Raw genomic sequence first — 22,101 nt, 5'->3', positions numbered from 1 at the left:
TTTTGGCCAAAGTCTTCTTCAGCAAAGAAAAAAAAAAACACACACACACATATATATTCATGCAAGCAAGCTTGCTGAAGGAAGCTTGCCCCTGTCTGCAGAATATAGTATTACGTATTTAATTTACATAACTGCCAATTTACACTTGTATATTACACAGCTTGTAATACACACCATTTAGTTAATGTTATAATTAAATTGTTAAAACATTTACACTGCACCGGCCGGAGTGGCCGAGCGGTTCTAGGCGCTACAGTCTGGAACTGCGCAACCGCTACGGTCCTAGGTTCGAATCCTGCCTCGGGCATGGATGTGTGTGATGTCCTTAGGTTAGTTAGGTTTAAGTAGTTCTAAGTTATAGGGGACTGATGACCTCAGAAGTTAAGTCCCATAGTGCCCAGAGCCATTTGAACCACTGAACCATTTACACTGCCGTCTATGAATTTCTCCATAATTTGGAAGGCCTTTCTGTTAGCCAAGATTCCATAACCATTTTAAATTTCTTGTGTGGCAGTTCCTTAACACTTTGTGGTATCTTGTTCAGAAAAACAATGCCAATGTGTTCAAAATTATTTTGAATCTTGGATAGTCTAGTTCAGGGGATGTTTATCAGGTCTCTGTTCCTGGTTTTGTATGTATGGACATTAGACCTAGTGTGCATAAAACATCTTCCAATAGCCCATTGTCAAAGATACAGGCCTATAGTTTTTTGTGTCTGTTTGACAATCCTTATTGAAAACAAGAATTATCTGTGCTTTTCTCCAATTACTAGAAATTCTTCGCTCCTCCAGAGACCCACAGTACACTGCTGCTAGAAGGGGTACTTTCTTTCACATACTTTATGTATAATCATATTGGTACAGGTCCAGTAGCTGTTCCTCTGCTGAGTGACTTCAGTTGATTTTCTATCTCATGGTCACTTACTTTGATATGTCACTGTGTTGTTTGTCTGACAGTTTAAGGAGGTACTACAGTGCAGTCTTCCCTGTGAAACAGTTTTGGAAAAAGACATTTAGCATTTCAGCCTTTTCTGTGTAATCCTCCATTTCAGTGCCATTATGGTCACAAACTGTGTGGGCAGAGGGCCTCAGTCCATTTACTGATTTGGGGTAAGACTAAAACTTCTTAGGATTTTCCGTCACATCAGTGAAGAGAATTTTGCATCTGAAATGGCTTCATTTTAGTGTAGTTTGTAAGGCTTTGGCCAGCAGGTTTCAAATGCTGCTATTGAACCATGATGGGTCTTTTCCATCCCTCGCAGCTTTTCTCAACATATACCTAACCAAGCATATTGAACAATTTTCTCGAATTTTGTCTATTGCTACTCAACATTGTTAATGCTGGAGATGAAATTTTCATGCTGACTTCTGAGGTAATCTAAAATCTGTTTCTTGTCAATCTTGCTAAGGAGAAAGATCTTACTAGCTTTCTTTGTATTACTATTTACAGCCATATTCAGTAATGCTGTAATGACATTACCCTCACTGAGTCACATCTACATCTACATCTACATCTTACGGCTTGGCTTAGGTAACCACATACCACTACTGCTCATTTCCCTTCCCGTTCCACTTGCGAATAGAATGAGCGAAAAACAGCTGCCTCTATGACTCTGTATGAGCCCTAATTTCTGGTATCTTACATTCCTGATCCTTACACACAGTGTACAGTGGAGGCAACAAATAATTCAGCAGTCAGCTTCAAATGCCAGTCCCCTAAATTTTCTCAAAAGTGTTCCTCAAAAAGAATGTCACCGTGCCTCCAAGGGATTCCCATTTGAGTTCCCAAAGCATATCCATAACACTTTCTTGTTGTTCAGACCTACCAGTAAAAAATCTAATCATCCACGTCTGAATTGCTTCGATGCTTTCCTTTAATCCAATCTGATATGCATTCCAAACACCCAAGCAGTACTCAAGAATAGGTCACATTGCCATCTTGTATGCAATGTCCTTTACAGATGAATTACACTTTCCTTGAGTTCTCCCAGTAAAGCAAAGTCAACCATCCATCTATCCTACTACAATCCTCACATGCTTGTTCCATTTCATATCGCTTTGCAATGTCACGGCCCAACATACTGCAGGGCACTACTAATGCTGTATCCAAGCATTATGGGTTTGTTCTTCTTACTCATTCACATTAACTGACTTTTTCTACATTTAGAGCTAGCTGCCATTCATCACACCACCTAGAAAGTCATCTTGTATCCTCCTAGTCACTCAACTATGACACCTTACCGTAGACCACAGGATCATCAGCAAACAACTGCAGATTGCTGCCCACCCTGTCCACCAAATCGTTCATGTATATAGGGAATAACAGTGGTGCTTTCACAATTTCCTGGAGCACTCCTGATGATACCTTTGTCTCTGATGAACGTTCGCCATTGAGGACAACATGCAAAGTCTTCCAACAACGTACGTATATGTGAAACTGTTCCATACTCTCGTATCTTCTGTAACAGCTTGCAATGGGGCACCATGCCAAATGCTTTTGGAAATATAGAAATATGGAATCTATCTGTTGCCCTTCATCCATAGTTCGCGGTACATAATGAGAGGAAAGGGCAAGCTGGGTGTTGCACGAATAATGCTTTCTAAGACCATGCTGATTTGTGGACATAAGCTTCTCAGTCTCAGAAAATTTATCATATTGGAACTGAAAATTTGTTCAAGGATTCTGCAGTAAACTGATGTAAGGGATATTGATCTGTAATTTTGTAGGTCCGTTGTTTTGCCCTTCTTATGCACAGGAGTCACTTGTGATTTTTTTTCAGGCACTTGGGAGATATTCAGGATAAATGCAAGCTAAGCAAGGGGGCAGTGCCATAGAATACCCTTTGAAAAACAAAATTTGGAAGCCATCTGGGATGGGGTCTTACTTGTTTTCAACTTTCTCAGTTTCTCTATGCCTGGGATGCTTATTACTGTGTCATCTGTATGGGAGTCTGTTCAATGCTCAAAAAACAGTATTTTTTTCTAGTCTCCTGTGTGAATGACTTCTTGAATGTGAAATTTAAAAATTTGCCTTTCATCTTTGCTGTCTTCAAATACCACACTAGACTCGTCAACAAGTTACTGGATGGAAGCCTTAGACCTGTTTAGCAAGTTTATATAGGACCAGAATTTTCTCGGGTTCTCTGTCAGATCATCTCCTAAGATATGATGGTGGCAGTAGTTGTATGATTCATGCATAGAAATTTTCACAGATGCATGAATCTATACTAACCTTTTCTGTTCGTCATTTGTCCATTCTCTTTTAAATCAAGTGTGCAACCGCCTCTGCTTCATCAGCGGTTTCGAAACTCATTACTAAACCATGTTGGGTATTTTCTGTCCTTGACCCAATTTCTGGGCACATAATTCTCTAGACCTGTAGTAGCTGGTTCACCTCTTACTTTAGCAACAGACAAAAAAAGGTTATTATTCACAATGTTGAGAATGGCTGTGATGTGGGGTCTGAGTGTGGTACAGTCAAGTGGGGGGGGTGCCCCAGGGATCAGTGTTGGGGCCACTCCTGTTCCTTATTCATATAAATGATATGCCCTCTAATATTATGGGTAACTCTAAAATATTTCTGTTTGCTGATGACATGAGCTTGGTAGTAAAGGATGTTGTGTACAACATTCGCCCAGTTTCAAATAGTGCACTTCATGACCTAAGTTCATGGCTTGTAGAAAATAAACTAATGCTAAATCACAGTAAGACTCAGTTTTTACAGTTTCTAACACACAATTCAACAAAACATGACGTTTTAATTTCATTAGTGAAACTGAGCAGTTCAAATTTCTAGGTGTTCAGATAGATAGTAAACTGTCATGCCAAGTCTACCTTTAGGATCTTGTTCAAAGACTATTTGAACAGTACCTGAAGTGAGTGATTGTTTGACATGAAAATTAGTCTACTTTGCTTATTTTCATTTGCTTATGTCATATGGTATTATATTTTGGGGTAACTCATCCCATTCTAAAAGGATATTTTTGGCTCAGAAACAGGCGGTTCAGGCAATAAGTCGACTCCTGTTCATGAATCTGGTTATTTTGATATCGGCCTCTCAATATATAGCTTATTTCCAAGAATAAGCAGCTTTCACTCGGTTGATACTCAGCAGAAATCAAACCTGCATTTGGATCGGGTTTCCTTAACTCTTGTGCAGAAAGGTGTGCAGTGTACTGCTGCATCCATTTTCAATAAGCTACTGCTCGAATTCAAAAATCTTAGCAGTAGTCCATGTGCTTTCAAATCGGAACTGAATAGTTTCTTCATGGGTCACTACTCCTATTCTGTTGAGGAGTTCCTTGAAAAATGAAGCTGATTCTTGTTGTATTGTTGACTGTGTTTACTTAAACTTATGGATTGACTTTTTTCAGGTTCATAAACATTTTATTTTTATCTGTTATTACTTTTATGTTGTAATTTCATGTACTGACATGACCTAGGAGATTTGCTCCTCAATTTGGTCCTATGGAACTTGATGTGTAAATAAATAAAAAACCATTATTTACAGTCTCCTTAAACTTTACCCCTAATTCCTCTATGTTCATCTTACCGGAACTAAGTGATGTCAGTTCACTGCCTAAGTGAGATGCTAACAACTACTTATCTGCTCTTTCTGCCAGAAATAATCTCCTAGGCTTCGTGACAGATTTATTACCTTTTGTAATCATACTTGCTTTAATGATATCATAACTGCTAATCCCCATTTCTATACTGACATTGTTGATAAGGTCCAACCTATTTGTAGCTACAAGGTCCAAGATATTTCCATTGCAAGTAGGGTACCGGAGTTGCTGCTCAAGACAGTTTTCAGAAAACGTATTCAAAAGCACTTCATACCCTCCAATGAATCCATAGACATCCCTGCCTATATTCACTGGGTTAAAGTCACCTACAACTAGCAATACTTGATCTGTGTATTTAGATGCTACTGACCGTAGACAGTCTTTGAATGACTCTAGGTCCGTCACAGCAGAATCGGGTGGGTGGTAAAAACATCCAACAATTAACTTGGTTTCATCTGGACCTGATATATGTGACAAGATAACTTCACTGTCACACTCAACTACGACCTCAGTAGAGACAATATTTTTGTCACCTTCAATGAACACTCTCCCTCCTGTGGCCTCTAATCTGTCTTCCCGATGTATGTTCCTTGACTCACTAAATATCTGAGAGCTTTCCACATTGGGTTTCAGCCAGCTGTTGGTCCCGAGACTAATTTGAGCACGAGAACTTCTCTGGAGTGCTGAATGAAAGAATTAAGTAGTGCGCCGAGAAGATACTCGGAGAATACCACTGCAGATTCCGACGAAACAGAGGTACATCTGACCATTTGTTTGTTGTTAGACAAATAATGGAAAAATTTTATGAATATGGTCTAAATCTCCACTTCCTGTTCATTGACTTCAAACAAGCTTTTGATAGTATTATTAGACCAGCGTTGTATAAAGAGCTGAAAGAATTGGGCATCTGTGATAAACTGAGAAGGTTAATTGAGTTAACAATGAAGGATACAAAAGCAAAAGTAAAAGTGAATAACAGAATGAGCAGGCAGTTTGACTTTGAGAATGGAGTGAAACAAGGTGATGACCTCTCTGCAGTCCTGATTAACTTAACAGTCGTTAGTATCATACAAAAAGTAGATAAAAGAGGAACAATAATGATGAAGTCCAGCCAGATAAGCGCATATGCAGATGATGTTGCCATCATGACAAAGGATGTAACATTGCTTAAAGAAATATGTGGACAAATGGAAACAGAAGGAACAAGAATTCGACTTACTGTAAATGAAAGCAAGACAAAATATATGCTTATGTCCAATTCTGAAGCTAGATGAACACCACAGGACCTGAAGATCTCTGATAAATGCTTCAAAGCTGATAGAAGCTTCCATTATTTAACCCTTAAATGCATGATTTTTTATTTCAAGCTGTAAAAATTACCATGTTTAGTTTATAGTGCCTACATTTCGAAAAAATATTGAAAAATTTTTTAAATTAAATTAACAAAGCACTATTGTTGAAAATCGCTTTGTAGCTGATCAGCTACATTTTGAGTTAACACCTTACGAGCCACAATAAATGTGCTTATTTTGCTCCCTCAATTTTGACCAAATCTCTCGTAATTTAATTGTTGATTATGATTAAATACTTTGTATAGGAAGGGAAAAATCCTAAAATAATAAATAGGACATTAATGTTGTAAATATTGAGCATTTATTGTATATTTTATACACTTTTATATATGAACAATAAGGTATCTAGTTCCAACAGGTTTGTACCCAAGCATGTGATAATCACTTTACATGAAAAGTTTGAAAACAGTTCTTTTGTTTGTGCAAACACAATGCAACTGCACATTTATTACACTGAACCTAGGAAAATCCCTTGCATCCTGGCATTTTGCACCTCTGTCTCACTTGCAAGTACGAAGGCAGGTGACCTACTTGATCCAGCCTTACATCTTGTGGAGGTACATGTGCTGTGGGCCCCTTTGTCTTCTTAGCTTGTATTTGGTTTTCGAGTTCATTACTTGGCCTTCCATGTTTTGCTGAAGTTTGACCTGAGCGACACAAACAGTGAGCAATTTCCATTCGAAATTTGGAGAGTTTCATAGTTCTCCTAATCCCTTTGGTTTCTGCTACTCTCCTATACAACAGCCAGGAATTGACTACTCCCTTGTCCAGGAGATGGTAAAACAATCTTATATACCATTTTCGACTTTTCACAAGAATTTTATGTCGACCCATTATGCTGTCAAGAAGGTCAACACCTCCCATATGTTTATTGTAGAGCTTAATTATTTGTGGACAAGGTATTGTTATTCTTGACTTTGTTTTTTTGTCATACCTCCCTGCTTCATGAATAGGCTGCTGTCCAGCAAGTGTAGAAAGCAACATCACACTCTTGTTATCTTTCCACACTACATTTGATAAGTCGACACCATCCACTGTTGCGACGCGCTCTACTGATGCACCTCGTGCCATTTTCTTCAGCTCAGCTTCTGAAGGGAGCTTGCAGTCTGGCACTCTTGTTTCTTCTGACTGTCCCAAGTGAGTAAATTCCTTGTTTATGTAACCATACAAGCAGTGGCAGACTTATGTAATAATTGTCACAGTACAGTTTGTGGTTCATATTTCTTGGTAGTATCCTACTGAGTCGAACTACAACATTTGCACTTGCTCCCAAGTCTTCCTCCCCAGTCACTCTTTTTTCTGGTTCATTTTCATCTCCAGTGAAAATCTCAAAATCGTAGGCATAACCAGATATGCCACTAATAACAAATAATTTGTATCCATATTTATGAGGCTTGTTTGGCATGTATTGTTTCAAATAACTTCTAGCCTTTGTTGAACATATCTGTTCATCAACAGAAACACACTCCTCAACAGGTATTGTTTGAAACCGAGATCTCATCAATTCTATTATGGGTCTTATCTTGAAGAGTCTGTCATGACCTTTTTCACCCCTGGGTATCATTGCACTGTTGTCATTGAAGTGAAGAAACTTACGTATTTGCTCATACTGATTCACTGTCATTGTTGTCTTGATCAGATGAGTACCAGTAACTTCTCCCCAGTAATCCCTCGTATTAGGTACATGAACTATTGACATTACGAGACAGATGCCTATAAATTTTTTTATGTCATCACAGGATAAATCTATTGGTCTATCAGGATTACACTGCACACTGTATCTATGAGACTCTTCGACAATTAGATCAAACAATTTAGATGGAAATATATGTTTGAAGAATTGGTATGGAGTATTTAAGTTTATTACTTCTTCTGGTAACGAAGTATTGCCATGAAATTTTGACTGCAGTTCGGGAATAATCAACTGTTTATCTTTCCAAACCACACTCCTGCTGTTTTTGGTAACATTTTTGCTGCTGCATGGCAGTTTCAGAGCATTATCAGACAACTGTGACGTCGATTCCTTCATTATAACATCAGATTGTCTTGTTCCAGAAACATCTTCAGTCCTAATTACTGGTACTTGACTTTCTTCGTCACTACTGTCACTATCACAATCAACAGATTCTGGAGCAACATATGTCTCATCTTGAATGGAATCGTCAGAGAAACACTCAAGATCGTCATCACTGCTTAGTGGAATCTCTAACCATTCCATAAGCATTTCTTCTTGACTCTTTCGAGACATTTTTATGTCAGCGCCTGAAATGCAGTAAATGAAAAATGTAGCTGATAAGCTACATACACAAAAACAGGCCTCATTTCAAATCTATCGCAAAGACACTCGAATTAACTGTTTACACCATATCTACTTACGTTTTCAAAATGAAAAAGTATTTTTCAAACCCAGAAATCAGTGCAAAAACACCAAAAACACACCTCAACCTTCCGCCAAAACACACACTTGGCAGTATGTCCACACAGCTCACTGTCGAACTGCTTCAGCTCGTCCTGCCATCTATGATCGCTATGAAGAACTACTAGAAACTGCAGCGGAGTGTATACACTTAGCTACATAACGAATTTGATCGAAAATGTTTCTCCATATGGAATAAATCGAAGAAATGAGGTCTGTAGCTTATCAGCTACAGTATGCATTAAAGGGTTAAGTGTCCTCCTAACCAATGATAATAGTATGAGAAAATGTATTAAAGAAAGGATACAAGCAGGAAACAAAGCCTGTTATGCAAACCTAAAGATACTCAAGAACTCTCTAATTACAAGAACAACTAAATTGAAAGTATACTATTCCCTTGTGTGACCTGTTGCCACATATGGGTCAGAAATGTGGACAGTGACAGAAGCAGATAGTAACAGCATAAGGACATTTGAAAGGAAAATCTTACAAAAAATGTATGGGCCTGTGAGAAAGGTGGAATGTCAGAGAGTGAGATACAACCATGAAATTCAGGATCTTATATAAGGAAAAGATATAGTGAAATTTATCAAATCTCAAAGAATACATTGGTTAGGGCATGTGGAGAGGATGACAGAAGACAGGATGTCCAAACGAATAATGAATGCCAGACTTTATTCCACCAGAACGAAGGGCGACCAAGAACTAGATGGATCGACAATGTGCTGGCTGACCTTGCCAAGATGGGGATCCGTGGATGGAAAAAAAAGATGAGAACAGAGAGATATGGAGGAAGATCGTTGAGGAGGCCAAGGTCCACCAAGGGCTGTAGTGCCGAAGAAGAAGAAGAAGAAGAAGAAGAAGAAGAAGAAGAAGTAAATTCGGAAACTTCGTTATGAATACTTCAACAATTTACTGATAAAATTTTGACAGTCAAAGTGTCTTTACTCTGGATATGGTCTGACTTCCCTTTCTGCGTATCAACTGGCGAGTGTTCATCAGGGTACCTCAAACTTCTGCCTAGCCTAAAAAGCCTTCATTTCACTCCACAAGTACTGTGCCACCTGGGTAGCTGCTTCTTTGTGTAATGCACATCTGATCTATCAGGGGGTGTCCTACAAATCCCCAACTCGTAAAACAGGTCTAGAAATCTGCAGCCAGCACCATCACAGAGTCAACGAATCCTTTGGTTGAGACCCTCCACTCGACTCCAAACCAAAGGACCCCGATTAACTCTGGGAACAATGCTGCAAATTATGAGCTCTGCTTGCACCTCATGTGGAAGGCCAGCAGTCTTCACCACGTCTGCCAGCCACCTGTATGAACTGAGGATGGCCTCAGAACTCGTGTAACAGACATCGTTGGTGCCGACGTGAGCCACAAGTTGCACCCTGCACACTCGACAGCTGCAGGCAAGGCTGCATCCACATCTCGAATGAGGCCCCCAGCAGATATACAGAGTGACCACTGGCCTTCTTTCCTGCTCTGAATGCTTTCTGCCTAAGGGCTCAATAACTTGCCTAAGGTGGGAGCTCCCAACAACAGTAACTAGTAAACCTCTCCCTCCATGTGCCTGTTCAGACCCTACTCTAGGAGCGGCCACCAGTCCACTCACAGGGTAAATATGTAAGGCCAGACAATCAGTTTCCACATTAGCCCTCTGCCTCAAGTGAGGCAAATGCGCTACCACTCACCACTCACTCTGATATGAAGGTGGATCCACCACCTCGGGTACACTTGGGAGGTGCCTCAGTAGCAAAGCACATGGCGAAACAAGCGACACCTGAGGTGTCCCAAGTGACATGCCAGATTCTCTGCCACTACTGCACCCCGAGGCAGCACCCTGAAGATGTCTGACCGTAGCAAAAACCGCATTCAACTGTTTGTAAACTGCGGCCAGCTCCTGCTGTACAGCAGGCACACATCCCACTCATCCTAGCTAGACTGAAAAAGTGAACTAACTGAAAATAAACTATAAACGCAGACAACTCCTATATACACAACTTGCTATCCTCCTGATGAGCCACAAATGGATGCTGCTGCCTCAATGAGCTATGTAGCTGTCTGTTCAGAAGCAATGAAAACTGTGCTACAGACTGCCCAAATTTACACTTACAATATGTGTGCTTACATCTCTTAAATGGAAACATGCATGAAATTTTAGAAATAGACTAGGAGGAAAATACAGGAAAAGATAAACACTTATCACTCTGTAGATATGTATCACCCGAGAGCTGGACCTGACTGACTTGCTAACTAAACGAATTTTGTGCGGAGTCAAAAAGTTCAGGTCTATTTGTCACGAGCAGATCTAAGACGTTACCTTCACTGTTAGTTTCTCCGATTCACTGCTCAAAGTAATTTTCAGAAAAGGCATTTAAAGCAATTCCCTAACACTGCTATCTGCCCCCGTCATTTGAATCTTTCAGCCTATAGCTATTAAGTTGTATTCTCCTTGTAATACTATAATACAACCAGGACATTTACTTGAAATATTGTCCAAATTTCCCCTCAAGTGTTCCAGCACTATCGTTCCTGAGGCAGGGAGTCTATAAAAACATCTAATGACAATGTTTGTTCCACCTTCAACACTTGTCTGCACCTAAATTATTTTGCACTTGGAATCTGTACTAATTTCAGTAGATATTGTTGTATTTTTTATAGCTATAAAGACACCTCCACCACCAGCATTCAACCTATGTTTGCGATATACATTTTAGTCAGAGTTTAGAATTTCATTGCTGTTAACATCTGGTTTCAACTGGCATTTTGTCCCTAGCACTATGGGAGCATTGTTACCGTTAAAAGTGAGGCTGGATGCTGGACGTCTCTACAGATGCTCCTGCGGTTAACTAATACTGTATTGACAGTTTCTTTCTCTGATCTGCTCTGATGAATGATTCCCTCTCTGGAATCAGAATCCATTTTATCTAGCCTGTGGCGGGATTTCTCTATCCTAAAAAACACAAATGTGCAAGGCACACATACTCAGCTACCCTAGTAGCCACTTCATCTACATGGTGCATGCCTGATCTGTTAAGTGGGGTCCTACCATTCTCCACTTGATAATGGAGTTCGAGAAATACTCATACGACTTACACATTAAGACATGCTTATGTGTTCTTAGATAACTGCGTGAACAGTTTCTTTTAATACATCTACATCCACATCCACATCTATGCTCTGCAGATCACTGAAGATCATGGCAGAGGGTACGTCCCATTGTATCAGTTATTAGTGTTTCTTCCTGTTCCATTCACACATGTCTATGTGGTATACTATAAACAAAATATAAGATGTGCCTTTCACAGCTTTGCATTGTCCTGTATAAGAGCAGCAGCAGTGATGGAATACCTGGTTAAAATGATGAACAATGGTAACTGAATGTGATAATATTTTCATGGCAATTTTTGTTTTACTTGGTAAGCTATTATACATACAAGACAAGTTACACACAGTCTTCTATTTTCCTCTTCAACAAGAATGTCTATGAAAGAATCACCATATAAAAGTATGAATAGATAAAAAGTTGGGGGCCTATTTGTAACTGATTAATTTCTTCTTGGTGAGCATTACAGCCTTGATAAATTCAAAGGAAGATGCCATGGTTTCCACCTGCCTATCTGGTTAAAGTAAGTTCTCTATTCAGGACTGTTGGCCATAATTCTTGAAATGCTACATCCAGATTCAAGGCAGAGACTTTTATATTTTTTGCTTTTGTTCTATTTTGATGTGTTGTTATGTTGTAGGCATACTTGAAGCTGAGCTGAATATTGAAACTGGCCAGTTATGCTGAGTAAAATACTCATTTAACCAGACAGACTAGTGGAAATGATATATTTAACTGAATTGATCACGACTGTGGTGCACATCTAGAAATGGCAGCTATACCCAGTGTCAAGCTGCCCCCCCCCCTCCACCCCACCCCCACAAACCCCTAGAAAAGGGAAAATATAGTTGGGTGTTTTTCTTTCAAGAAAATGATTTAAAAGTTGGTATTACACAGGTTTTTAACAGGATCAGAACTTTTTAATGGTTACAAGTTGCTATCCGTCTTCCAGAATATTAAAAATACTTCATATCCACAGGTTTAGTCCCCCCCCCCCCCCATCCAGTGAACAATCGTATGGGTGTCCTTGCCATCTGGAATGTTGTTGTTGTTGTGGTCTTCAGTCCTGAGACTGGTTTGATGCAGCTCTCCATGCTACTCTATCCTGTGCAAACTTCATCATCTCCCAGTACCTACTGCAACCTACATCCTTCTGAATCTGTTAAGTGTATTCATCTCTTGGTCTCCCTCTACGATTTTTACTCTCCACGCTGCCCTCCAATACTACGTTGGTGATCCCTTGATGCCTCAGAACATGTCCTACAAACCAATCCCTTCTTCTTGTCAAGTTGTGCCACAAACTTCTCTTCTCCACAATCCTATTCAATACCTCCTCATTAGTTATGTGATCTACCCATCTAATCTTCAGCATTCTTCTGTAGCACCACATTTCGAAAGCTTCTATTCTCTTCTTGTCCAAACTAGTTATCATCCATGTTTCATTCCATACATGGCTACACTCCATACAAATACTTTCAGAAACGACTTCCTGCCACTTAAATCTATACTCAATGTTAACAAATTTCTCTTCTTCAGAAACGCTTTCCTTGCTATTGCCAGTCTACATTTGATATCCTCTCTACTTCGACCATCATCAGTTATTTTGCTCCCCAAATAGCAAAACTCCTTTACTACTTCAAGTGTCTCATTTCCTAATCTAATTCCCTCAGCATCACCCGACTTAATTCGACTACATTCCATTATCCTCATTTTGATTTTGTTGATGTTCATCTTACACCCTCCTTTCATGACACTGTCCATTCCGTTCAACTGCTCTTCCAAGTCCTTTGGTGTCTCTGAGAGAATTACAATGTCATCAGCGAACCTCAAAGTTTTTATTTCTTCTCCATGGATTTTAATACCTACTCCGAATTTTTCTTTTGTTTCCTTCACTGCTTGCTCAATATACAGATTGAATAACTTCTGGGATAGGCTACAACCCTGTCTCACTCCCTTCCCAACCACTGCTTCTCTTTCATGCCCCTCGACTCTTATAACTGCCGTCTGGTTTCTATACAAATGGTAAATAGCCTTTCGCTCCCTGTATTTTACCCCCGCCACCTTCAGAATTTGAAAGGGAGTATTCCAGTCAACGTTGTCAAAAGCTTTCTCTAAGTCTACAAATACTAGAAACATAGGTTTGCCTTTCCTTAATCTAGCTTCTAAGGTAAGTCGTAGGGTCAGTATTGCCTCATGTGTTCCAATATTTCTACGGAATCCAAACTGATCTTCCCCAAGGTCAGCTTCTACCAGTTTTTCCATTCGTCTGTAGAGAATTCGCATTAGTATTTTGCATCCGTGACTTATTAAACTGATTGTTCGGTAATTTTCACATCTATCAGCACCTGCTTTCTTTGGGATTGGAATTATTATATTCTTCTAGAAGTCTGAGGGTATTTCGCCTGTCTCATACATCTTGCTCACCAGATGGTAGAGTTTTGTCAGGACTGGCTCTCCCAAGGCCGTCAGTAGTTTTAATGGATTGTTGTCTACTCCCGGTGCCTTGTTTCGACTCAGGTCTTTCAGTGTTCTGTCAAACTCTTCATGTAGTATCGTATCTCCCATTTCATCTTCATCTACATCCTCTTCCATTTCCATAATATTGTCCTTAAGTACATTGCCCTTGTATAGACCCTCTATATACTCCCTCCACCTTTTTGCTTCCCCTTCTTTGCTTAGAACTGGGTTTCCATCTGAGCTCTTGATATTCATACAAGTGGTTCTCTTTTCTCCAAAGGTCTCTTTAATTTTCCTGTAGGCAGTATCTATCTTACCCCTAGTGAGATAAGCCTCTACATCCTTACATTTGTCCTCTAGCCATCCCTGCTTAGCCAGTTTGCACTTCCTGTCAATTTCATTTTTGAGACGTCTGTATTCCTTTTTGCCTGCTTCATTTACTGCATTTTTATATTTTCTCCTTCCGTCAATTAAATTCAATATTTCTTCTGTTACCTAAGGATTTCTACTAGCCCTCGTCTTTTTACCTACTAGGTCCTCTGCTGCCTTCACTACTTCATCTCTCAAAGCTACCCATTCTTCTTCTACTGTATTTCTTTCCCCCATTCCTCTCAATTGTTCCCTTATGCTCTCCCTGAAACTCTGTACAACCTCTGGTTCTTTCAGTTTATCCAGGTCCCATCTCATTAAATTCCCACCTTTTTTCAGTTTCTTCAGTTTTAATCTACAGTTCATAACCAGTAGATTGTGATCAGAGTCCACATCTGCCCCTGGAAATGTCTTACAATTTAAAACCTGGTTCCTAAATCTCTGTCTTACCATTATGTAATCTATCTGAAACCTGTCAGTATCTCCAGGGTTCTTCCATGTATACAACCTTCTTTTATGATTCTTGAACCAAGTGTTAGCTATGAGTAAGTTGTGCTCTGTGCAAAATTTTATCAGGTGGCTTCCTCTTTCATTTCTTAGCATCCATATTCACCTACTACGTTTCCTTCTCTCCCTTTTCCTACTACCGAATTCCAGTCACCCATGACTATTAAATTTTCGTCTCCCTTCACTATCTGAATAATTTCTTTTATTTCATCATACATTTCTTCAACTTCTTTGTCATCTGCAGAGCTAGTTGGCATATAAATTTGTGCTACTGTAGTAGACATGGGCTTCGTGTCTATCTTGGCCACAATAACGCGTTCACTATGCTGTTTTTAGTAGTTTACCCACACTCGTATTTTTTTTATTCATTAATAAACCAACTCCTGCATTACCCCTATTTGATTTTGTATTTATATCCCTGTATTCACTTGACCAAAAGTCTTGTTCCTCCTGCCAGCAAATTCCTACTATATCTAACTTTAACCTATCCATTTCCCTTTTTAAATTTTCTAACATACCTGCTCGATTAAGGGATCTGACATTCCACGCTCCGATCCGTAGAACGCCAGTTTTCGTTCTCCTGATAACGATGTCCTCTTGAGTAGTCCCTGCCCGGAGATCCGAATGGGGGACTATTTTATCTCCAGAATATTTTACCCGAGAGGACGCCATCATCATTAAACCATACAGTAAAGCTGCATGCCCTCGGGAAAAATTACGGCTGTAGTTTCCCCTTTCTTTCAGTCGTTCGCAGTACCAGCACAGCAAGGCCGTTTTGGTTAGTGTTACAAGGCCAGATCAGTCAATGATCCAGACTGTTGCCCCTGCAACTACTGAAAAGGCTGCTGCTCCTCTTCAGGTTCCACATATTTGTCTGGCCTCTCAACAGATACCCCTCCGTTGTGGTTGCACCTACGGTACAGCTATCTGTATCGCTGAGGCACGCAAGCCTCCCCACCAATGGCAAGGTCCATGGTTCTGGAATAAATGTCAAAATTCTTCTGGAATGGATTAATGGATTACATCAGATATTTTCTGAAGTCTCTTTTTTATGCCTGGTATTTTTGTAACTGTACTGCATTAAAAAGAATGGTAACACCACCTGCACAATTGTGTACATATTTTAATAGTGTTACTCACCTATAAAAACCTCAAATATATCCTTATCAGCAATATGTGCACTTTATTCTAATATCCACTTTTCTGTTTTGAGATGTTTTCAGCTGTTCTCTGTTGTGCATTCTCTCACTTCAACTCCGACTGCTGTGAGTAAAGCAACAGATGATGTAATTGAAGAATTTGAAGAGGATGGTGTTATATATCTGGAGCTGAGGAGTACTCCCAGATGTATTGATGGCATCATGACTAAAGAGCATGTGGAAGCAATTGTAAAATCGATAAGGTAATCTTTATGAAGCAGATTGAGGAATGTAGTAATAATATTATTTATTCTGATAGCAGCAGTAGTAAAAGTTCTGATGAGCTATGGGGCCCCTATTCAGTGATTTGTTGTCATATTTTATTTCCATTTAATATAAAAAGTTTATGTATAATAACATTTTATTTTACTAATTTAAGTGTCAACATTTGCCATATAGTTTGATTTTTGATCAGTTATCTGACAAACGTAATAAACATTAGTGAAGATACTAAAACTAACTGTCATGGTTGTTTTTATTAGCTCTGTTCATTTAGCAAGGAAAAACTACTGCTGAAGCAAGTCAATAAGAAAATGCTTGACATGCTTAAGTGTTTAAACTCCAACATACCAAGACTGTCAGATTGTGGAGGCAAAAACTGTCACCATGCAACCCCAGTTCATTCTGAGTCAGTTTTGCAGGCAGTCTGCCAAAATGCAGTTACCTACACTCGAGTGCCTGGATGAGCAGTTCTACTTAAGTTATAGTGTATAAAAACAGGGAGACTGAAATAACAAATCTACATTAGCACACTAATAGTATCAGAAGGAAAATTCACTTGAGAAAACACTAAAATTACAAGGAGACCTTCAGAGAATGAGTTCCCAGTACTGCTGATAGACACATTAAAAATTAGCTTTTGTAACGGTTGTGATTTGTATCAGGTAGGAAATAGGTATAGATTTGATAAGTTAGGGAAGAGGGGCAGGACACACAGACCACAGCTTGAGAGGGACTACCTGCTGCAGCTGAGAGCACGAGTGGACACAGAACAGTCTGCCTATGGGACACTAAGTACCCAGTGGCTGAGCATGCTCTACAGTACAATTGAAGGGACCTGAAGGTTGGCTATACCACATGGGCCATTTGAATCCTTCCACCCACACTCAGTTACCCTGAACTCCAGAGTTGGGAACTTGCTTTATTACCTATTCACACGTGCATCCCACCCACTCTCCTGAACTTGTTAACAAACCTCCTACTCCAGTCATTTATTTATTTATAATTTATATAAATATGTATTTCCATTGGTAGTATTTCCTTACTTACTCAATTTTGTACTTTATTTGTCCCACTATTATCCCTTTTCCCCCTTTTCTTCTTTTTTTGCCTTTCTTGTTCTGGTCTTCTCTGTTTTAGTTTTATATCTTCAGCCCCCCCCACTCTCCCCCCCCCCCCCCCCCCCCCTCACTTCTCTCTCTCTCTCTCTCTCTCTCTCTCTCTCTCTCTCTCTCTCTCGAGTTCTGCATTTTCATTAAGGCTTTTGACTGCATCTGCTGTGACTTCTTGCTAGCCAAACTACAATGGTATGGAATAAATAATATGGCATTATAAATAATTAATTCATATCTAAATAACAGCAGACAGTATTTGTGTCAGTTCAGAATAGGCATTCTTCCCTGCAGAAAGTCACTTCTGTTGTGCCTCAGGGCTCTGTCCTTGGACCTTTCTTCTTCATTGTTGCAATAAATGATTTGCCACATTGTATTGGCCCTAAGTTAGTTATTTGCTATGTGGCTGACACACCTTTATTTATTTATTTTATTTATTTATTTATATACTTGTTCCATAGATCTGTACATGTGAGCAAGTCACTCAGATGTGGAACGTGTCAATGTACATAATAAAATACATAGAATAAAGACATTGTTATAGTATTAATAACAGTGCACAAAAGTCATACTTATTAACTTAAAAACTAGTCAACATAAATGTGAAGATAGCAGTTTCATATTTAGGGCATTATTGCATCTATTTTAACCTTGAACAGTAATCAAAACTTCCCACTTTGGGTTTAAAAGTGACCCAAAAATGGAAATGAGAAAAACAGGAATTTTTAGATTGGGGCATTATTACGTTAGTTTAACAGTAAACAGTGTCAAAAAATTTAAAAACATCTTTCCAATCTGGGTTTTACTTATTTCTCTGAAAGAATTCCTCTAGTGAATAAAGTGAGGTCTCAAGTAAATACTGATGTACTACTCCTTATACTTTTGATGCTGTTGGGTAGGGAATTGAAAATTTTCGTTCCAGCGTACTTTACCCCTTTCTGAATAAGTGTCAAGTTCTTTAACTCACAGTGGAAATCCTCTTTTCTTCTGGTGTTATGTTCATGATGTAGGCAATTCGTTTCATACAGAGTGGGGTTATTTGTTATGAAGCACATCAGTGAATATATGTACTGAGATGTTGCTGTCAGTATTTCAAGTCGTTTAAAAAGATTTTGACATGAGGTTCGTGGGGGTACACCACAAATGATTCTTATTGCTCTTTTTTGTGCTATGAGGATTTTCTTTGCGGCAGGTGTATTGCCCCAGAAGATGATGCCATAACACATGACTGAATGAAAATAGCCAAAGTAAGCTGACTTTGAGATGGTAATGTCATTGAAACGTGACAAAATTCGTAAAGCAAATGTTGCCGACGTCAGCCGTTTTAGTGTTTGTAGAATGTGATGTTCCCAGTTCAGCCTACTGTCCACGTATACGCCTAGGAATTTTGATAAGTACACTTGCTTTATCATCTGATCATTCTGTGTGATAACTATTTCTTTTGGGTTTTTGTGGGTTGTCTGGAACTGGATAAAATTGGTTTTTTTCAGGTTTATTGAAAGGGAGTTAATACTAAACCAACCCAGAACTTCTTTAAGGATATCATTGACCTCGGATTCTAAGTCAGTATCATTATCCACCACAATGCTCGTATCATCAGCGAACATTGTAAATTTACACTGCTTATTGATGGATAAAGGCAGGTCATTAACATATATGAGGAACAGCAAGGGCCCAAGCTCTGATCCCTGTGGCACTCCATGCTGCACAATTCCCCACTCAGAGTCCACTACATATTGTGATACACTATCTGAAACATCTAGAATAATCTTCTGCTTCCTATTTTCGAGGTACGATTTTAACGAGCTCCCTACAGGTCGTGTAATTCCATAATGACAGGCCTTCTTGAAGAGTATCTGGTGATCTACACAGTCGAACGCCTTTGATAGGTCGCATAAGACACCAATTGGCAGCCTCTTGCTGTTTATAGACTCTAGAACATCATTTGTGAATGAGAAAATTGTGTTATATATTGAAACTCCCTTTTGAAAACCAAACTGCTGACTGTTAATGATGTTCAGGTCACCAAGGTGTGCCACAATCCTGTTGTACAGAGCTTTTTCTAGGACTTTTGAAAATGTTGTTAATAGAGAGATAGGGCGATAGTTTGACACATTTGTAGCATCCCCTGCTTTGTACAGGGGCCTGACAACAGAGTATTTCATTCTGTCTGGAAACACTCCTTGTTGCATGGATGTGTTGCAGATGTGAGACAAAACTTCGGTCACTTCACTACAGTAAGCCTTCAACAGCTTGCTTGAAATATCGTCGATACCAGCAGAATGTTTAGTTTTCAAAGACTGTATGATTTTTTTTTATTTCATTGGCAGTAATGGGAAGCACACTTATTTGACTGAAAGGTTCTGGAAAATTATTTTTCATTATACAGGCAGCTGTATCTACAGAACCATGGCAACCTATCTGTGTTGGGACAGTTAAAGAATGTTGGTTAAAGATTTCAGCAATTTCCTCACTATTAGTTATCTCTGAGTTGTCAACAGTTAAAACAATATTTTTGTCTTTGGTGTAGTTTACAGTCCCTGTTTCTCTCTTTATCACATTCCAGATTGTTTTAATTTTATTTTCAGAATTAGTAATTTCAGATGCTATACACATACTTTTAGAGTTTTTAATTACTTTGGCAAGAATTTTACAGTAGAGTTTATAATGTTTTTGCTGAACAGGGTTGTTAGAAGTCTTTGATGCTATGTAGAGTTGTCTTTTTCTCTGACAGGAAGCTATGATGCCCTTAGTGAGCCATGGTTTTTTTTGCAGACCTAGCAGGTTGGACTCTGTATGACTTTTTTAATTGCTACAGATTGATATATGTTAAGGTTACACCAGAAATCAAAGGACTCTCTCTCCTTAATGCTAAACTGTTTCTCATCTCTTAAACCACTATGCAATCCAGAGAAAACTCGACATCTGCTGCTGGGACTAGCTAATGACATAGATGGAAAATCTGTAAAACTGCTTGGAGTACATTTGATTCCAAACTAAACTGATAATCTCATATTAATCATGTCTGCAGAAGAATCAACCACATCCTATTTTATATGGATATTATCTGATGTAGTGAGGAATCAGTATCTTAAGAGAGCTTACTTTGGACTTTTTCAGTCTCTCAAATCTTATGGGTTGTTGTTATGGGGTCACTCATGTCATGTCAGTGATGTATTACTGATTCAGGAAAAGATGCTATGAATAATATGTAAGTAATTGGATAGATAAAAAATCTACTCACCAAGCAGCAGTAGGAGAACATGCGAAACAAAAGGTTTTTCATATGCAAGCTTTTGGATCCAGTGGATCCTTCTTCCGGCAGAAGGACTGAAGGGGAAGACAGAGGAATGAAAAAAAAGGACTGTAGAGGTTAGAAAATGGGGTAAAGTCCAGAAAAGTTACCCAGAACACCCTGTCAGGGGAGACTTACTGGACAGGATGAGAAGGAAAGACTGATTGTTAGGGACTGCCAATGCATAAAGTCGGTCCAAGTGAACACTGTCATCCTTTATTCACTAAGACCAAAATAATGACAGTGATTGTTAGGGACTGCCAATGCGTAAAGTCGGTCCAAGTGAATGCTGTCATCCTTTATTCACTAAGACCAAAATAATGACAGTGATAAATCTTTGTGTCTATGCATAATTGTACATGCTAAAAACAACATAACAGAGTTTGACACCAGAGAGAACACTGTGACTGGTAAATATATTGCAAGTACTTTGAATAATTAACCTACAAAAATACTACAGATCCACTAATGAATTGTTTTACTTATCAACACTCTCACCAAAATAGGAAGAGTAGAAACATTTCAGTAGCTCAGAAACGATGTCAGAAGTGATGTTCCACACTTCGGTGCAGAGGAAGCACTTGTTAATGGACCACTGGGCCGATGTGTAGCAGATGGTGTGCTCCTCGGTCTTTGGATACAGGTGAACATTAATCTGAAAGCAAGCTCCAAAAGGGAGCTCCATTTTCAGGGTCTAAGGATGGTCAGCACTCAGCCACAGAGCGACTCCAAATGAGATTCTGCTGTGCTCGGCACTGGGAGTCCCGTATGTGGGTACCAGATGATCGGTGCTTGGCCACAGAGTGACTACCAGTGTGCAATTGGCGTAGATCGACCGAGTGACGACCTTATGTAGCCAAGCCACAGAAGAATATGAGGATCAGCTCTGGGGAGGCATGGTGTAGTGCCAGCGCTGGTAGCACTCCGTGTGGTGAGCCTCGTGCTTCCGGGAAATGCAGTGAGTGCTGGAGACAGAGGGAAAACAATCACTCACATTTATTTGTATGTTGGGTCTGTGTAGTGAGCAGCCACTTGCAACATGCAGCAGTAAGGAGGGTAGTTAGATCTTAGACATCTGCCATACAATACCAAACATTCGTGCCAAAACAAAAATCTTGCTTGTAGCTTTAATTTCTGTCTCAAGGGGTGTAAGTTTCTTGTCTGCTATGACAAGTACACTATATCCATTTCTCAATTAGCCTATACACTGAGACTTACCCCCAAAGTGTCATTGCTGTCAATTTCAAGTTTTAGCAAAGCTTCCTGTGCTAGGATTATGTGATCTCCACTACTTTTTAAGAATGCTTCAAACTCTGGCACTTTATTGCAAATGATTTGGCTATTGCTCACTAGGTTTTGAATATTCTCACATGTGGGGGACATTTCTGTGGATCTTTCACTGCTACATCACTGAGTGTCCTGCATCCTTCACTATGTGGACTGGATACAGTCTCAACTGTATGGTGCAAGTCTAGGAAGTCACAGCATAGCTTTTCAGTCTG

At 39.4% G+C, this 22,101-nt stretch overlaps 1 protein-coding gene across 1 annotated transcript in view; it reads left to right on the top strand.

Moving 5' to 3' along the window:
- The window catches only part of LOC126088502 (adenosine deaminase-like protein), a 79,515-nt gene that overhangs the window by 23,178 nt on the left and 34,236 nt on the right, over positions 1–22,101 (top strand). The window contains exon 3 of the mRNA XM_049906645.1: positions 15,988–16,176. Coding sequence (XP_049762602.1) covers positions 15,988–16,176 — 189 coding nt within the window. The remainder of the gene's footprint in view (positions 1–15,987; positions 16,177–22,101) is intronic.

The sequence above is a fragment of the Schistocerca cancellata genome, chromosome 6, assembly GCF_023864275.1.
Source record: "Schistocerca cancellata isolate TAMUIC-IGC-003103 chromosome 6, iqSchCanc2.1, whole genome shotgun sequence".
NCBI lineage: Eukaryota > Metazoa > Arthropoda > Insecta > Orthoptera > Acrididae > Schistocerca > Schistocerca cancellata.
This window is presented reverse-complemented; position numbering and strand designations above follow the sequence as displayed.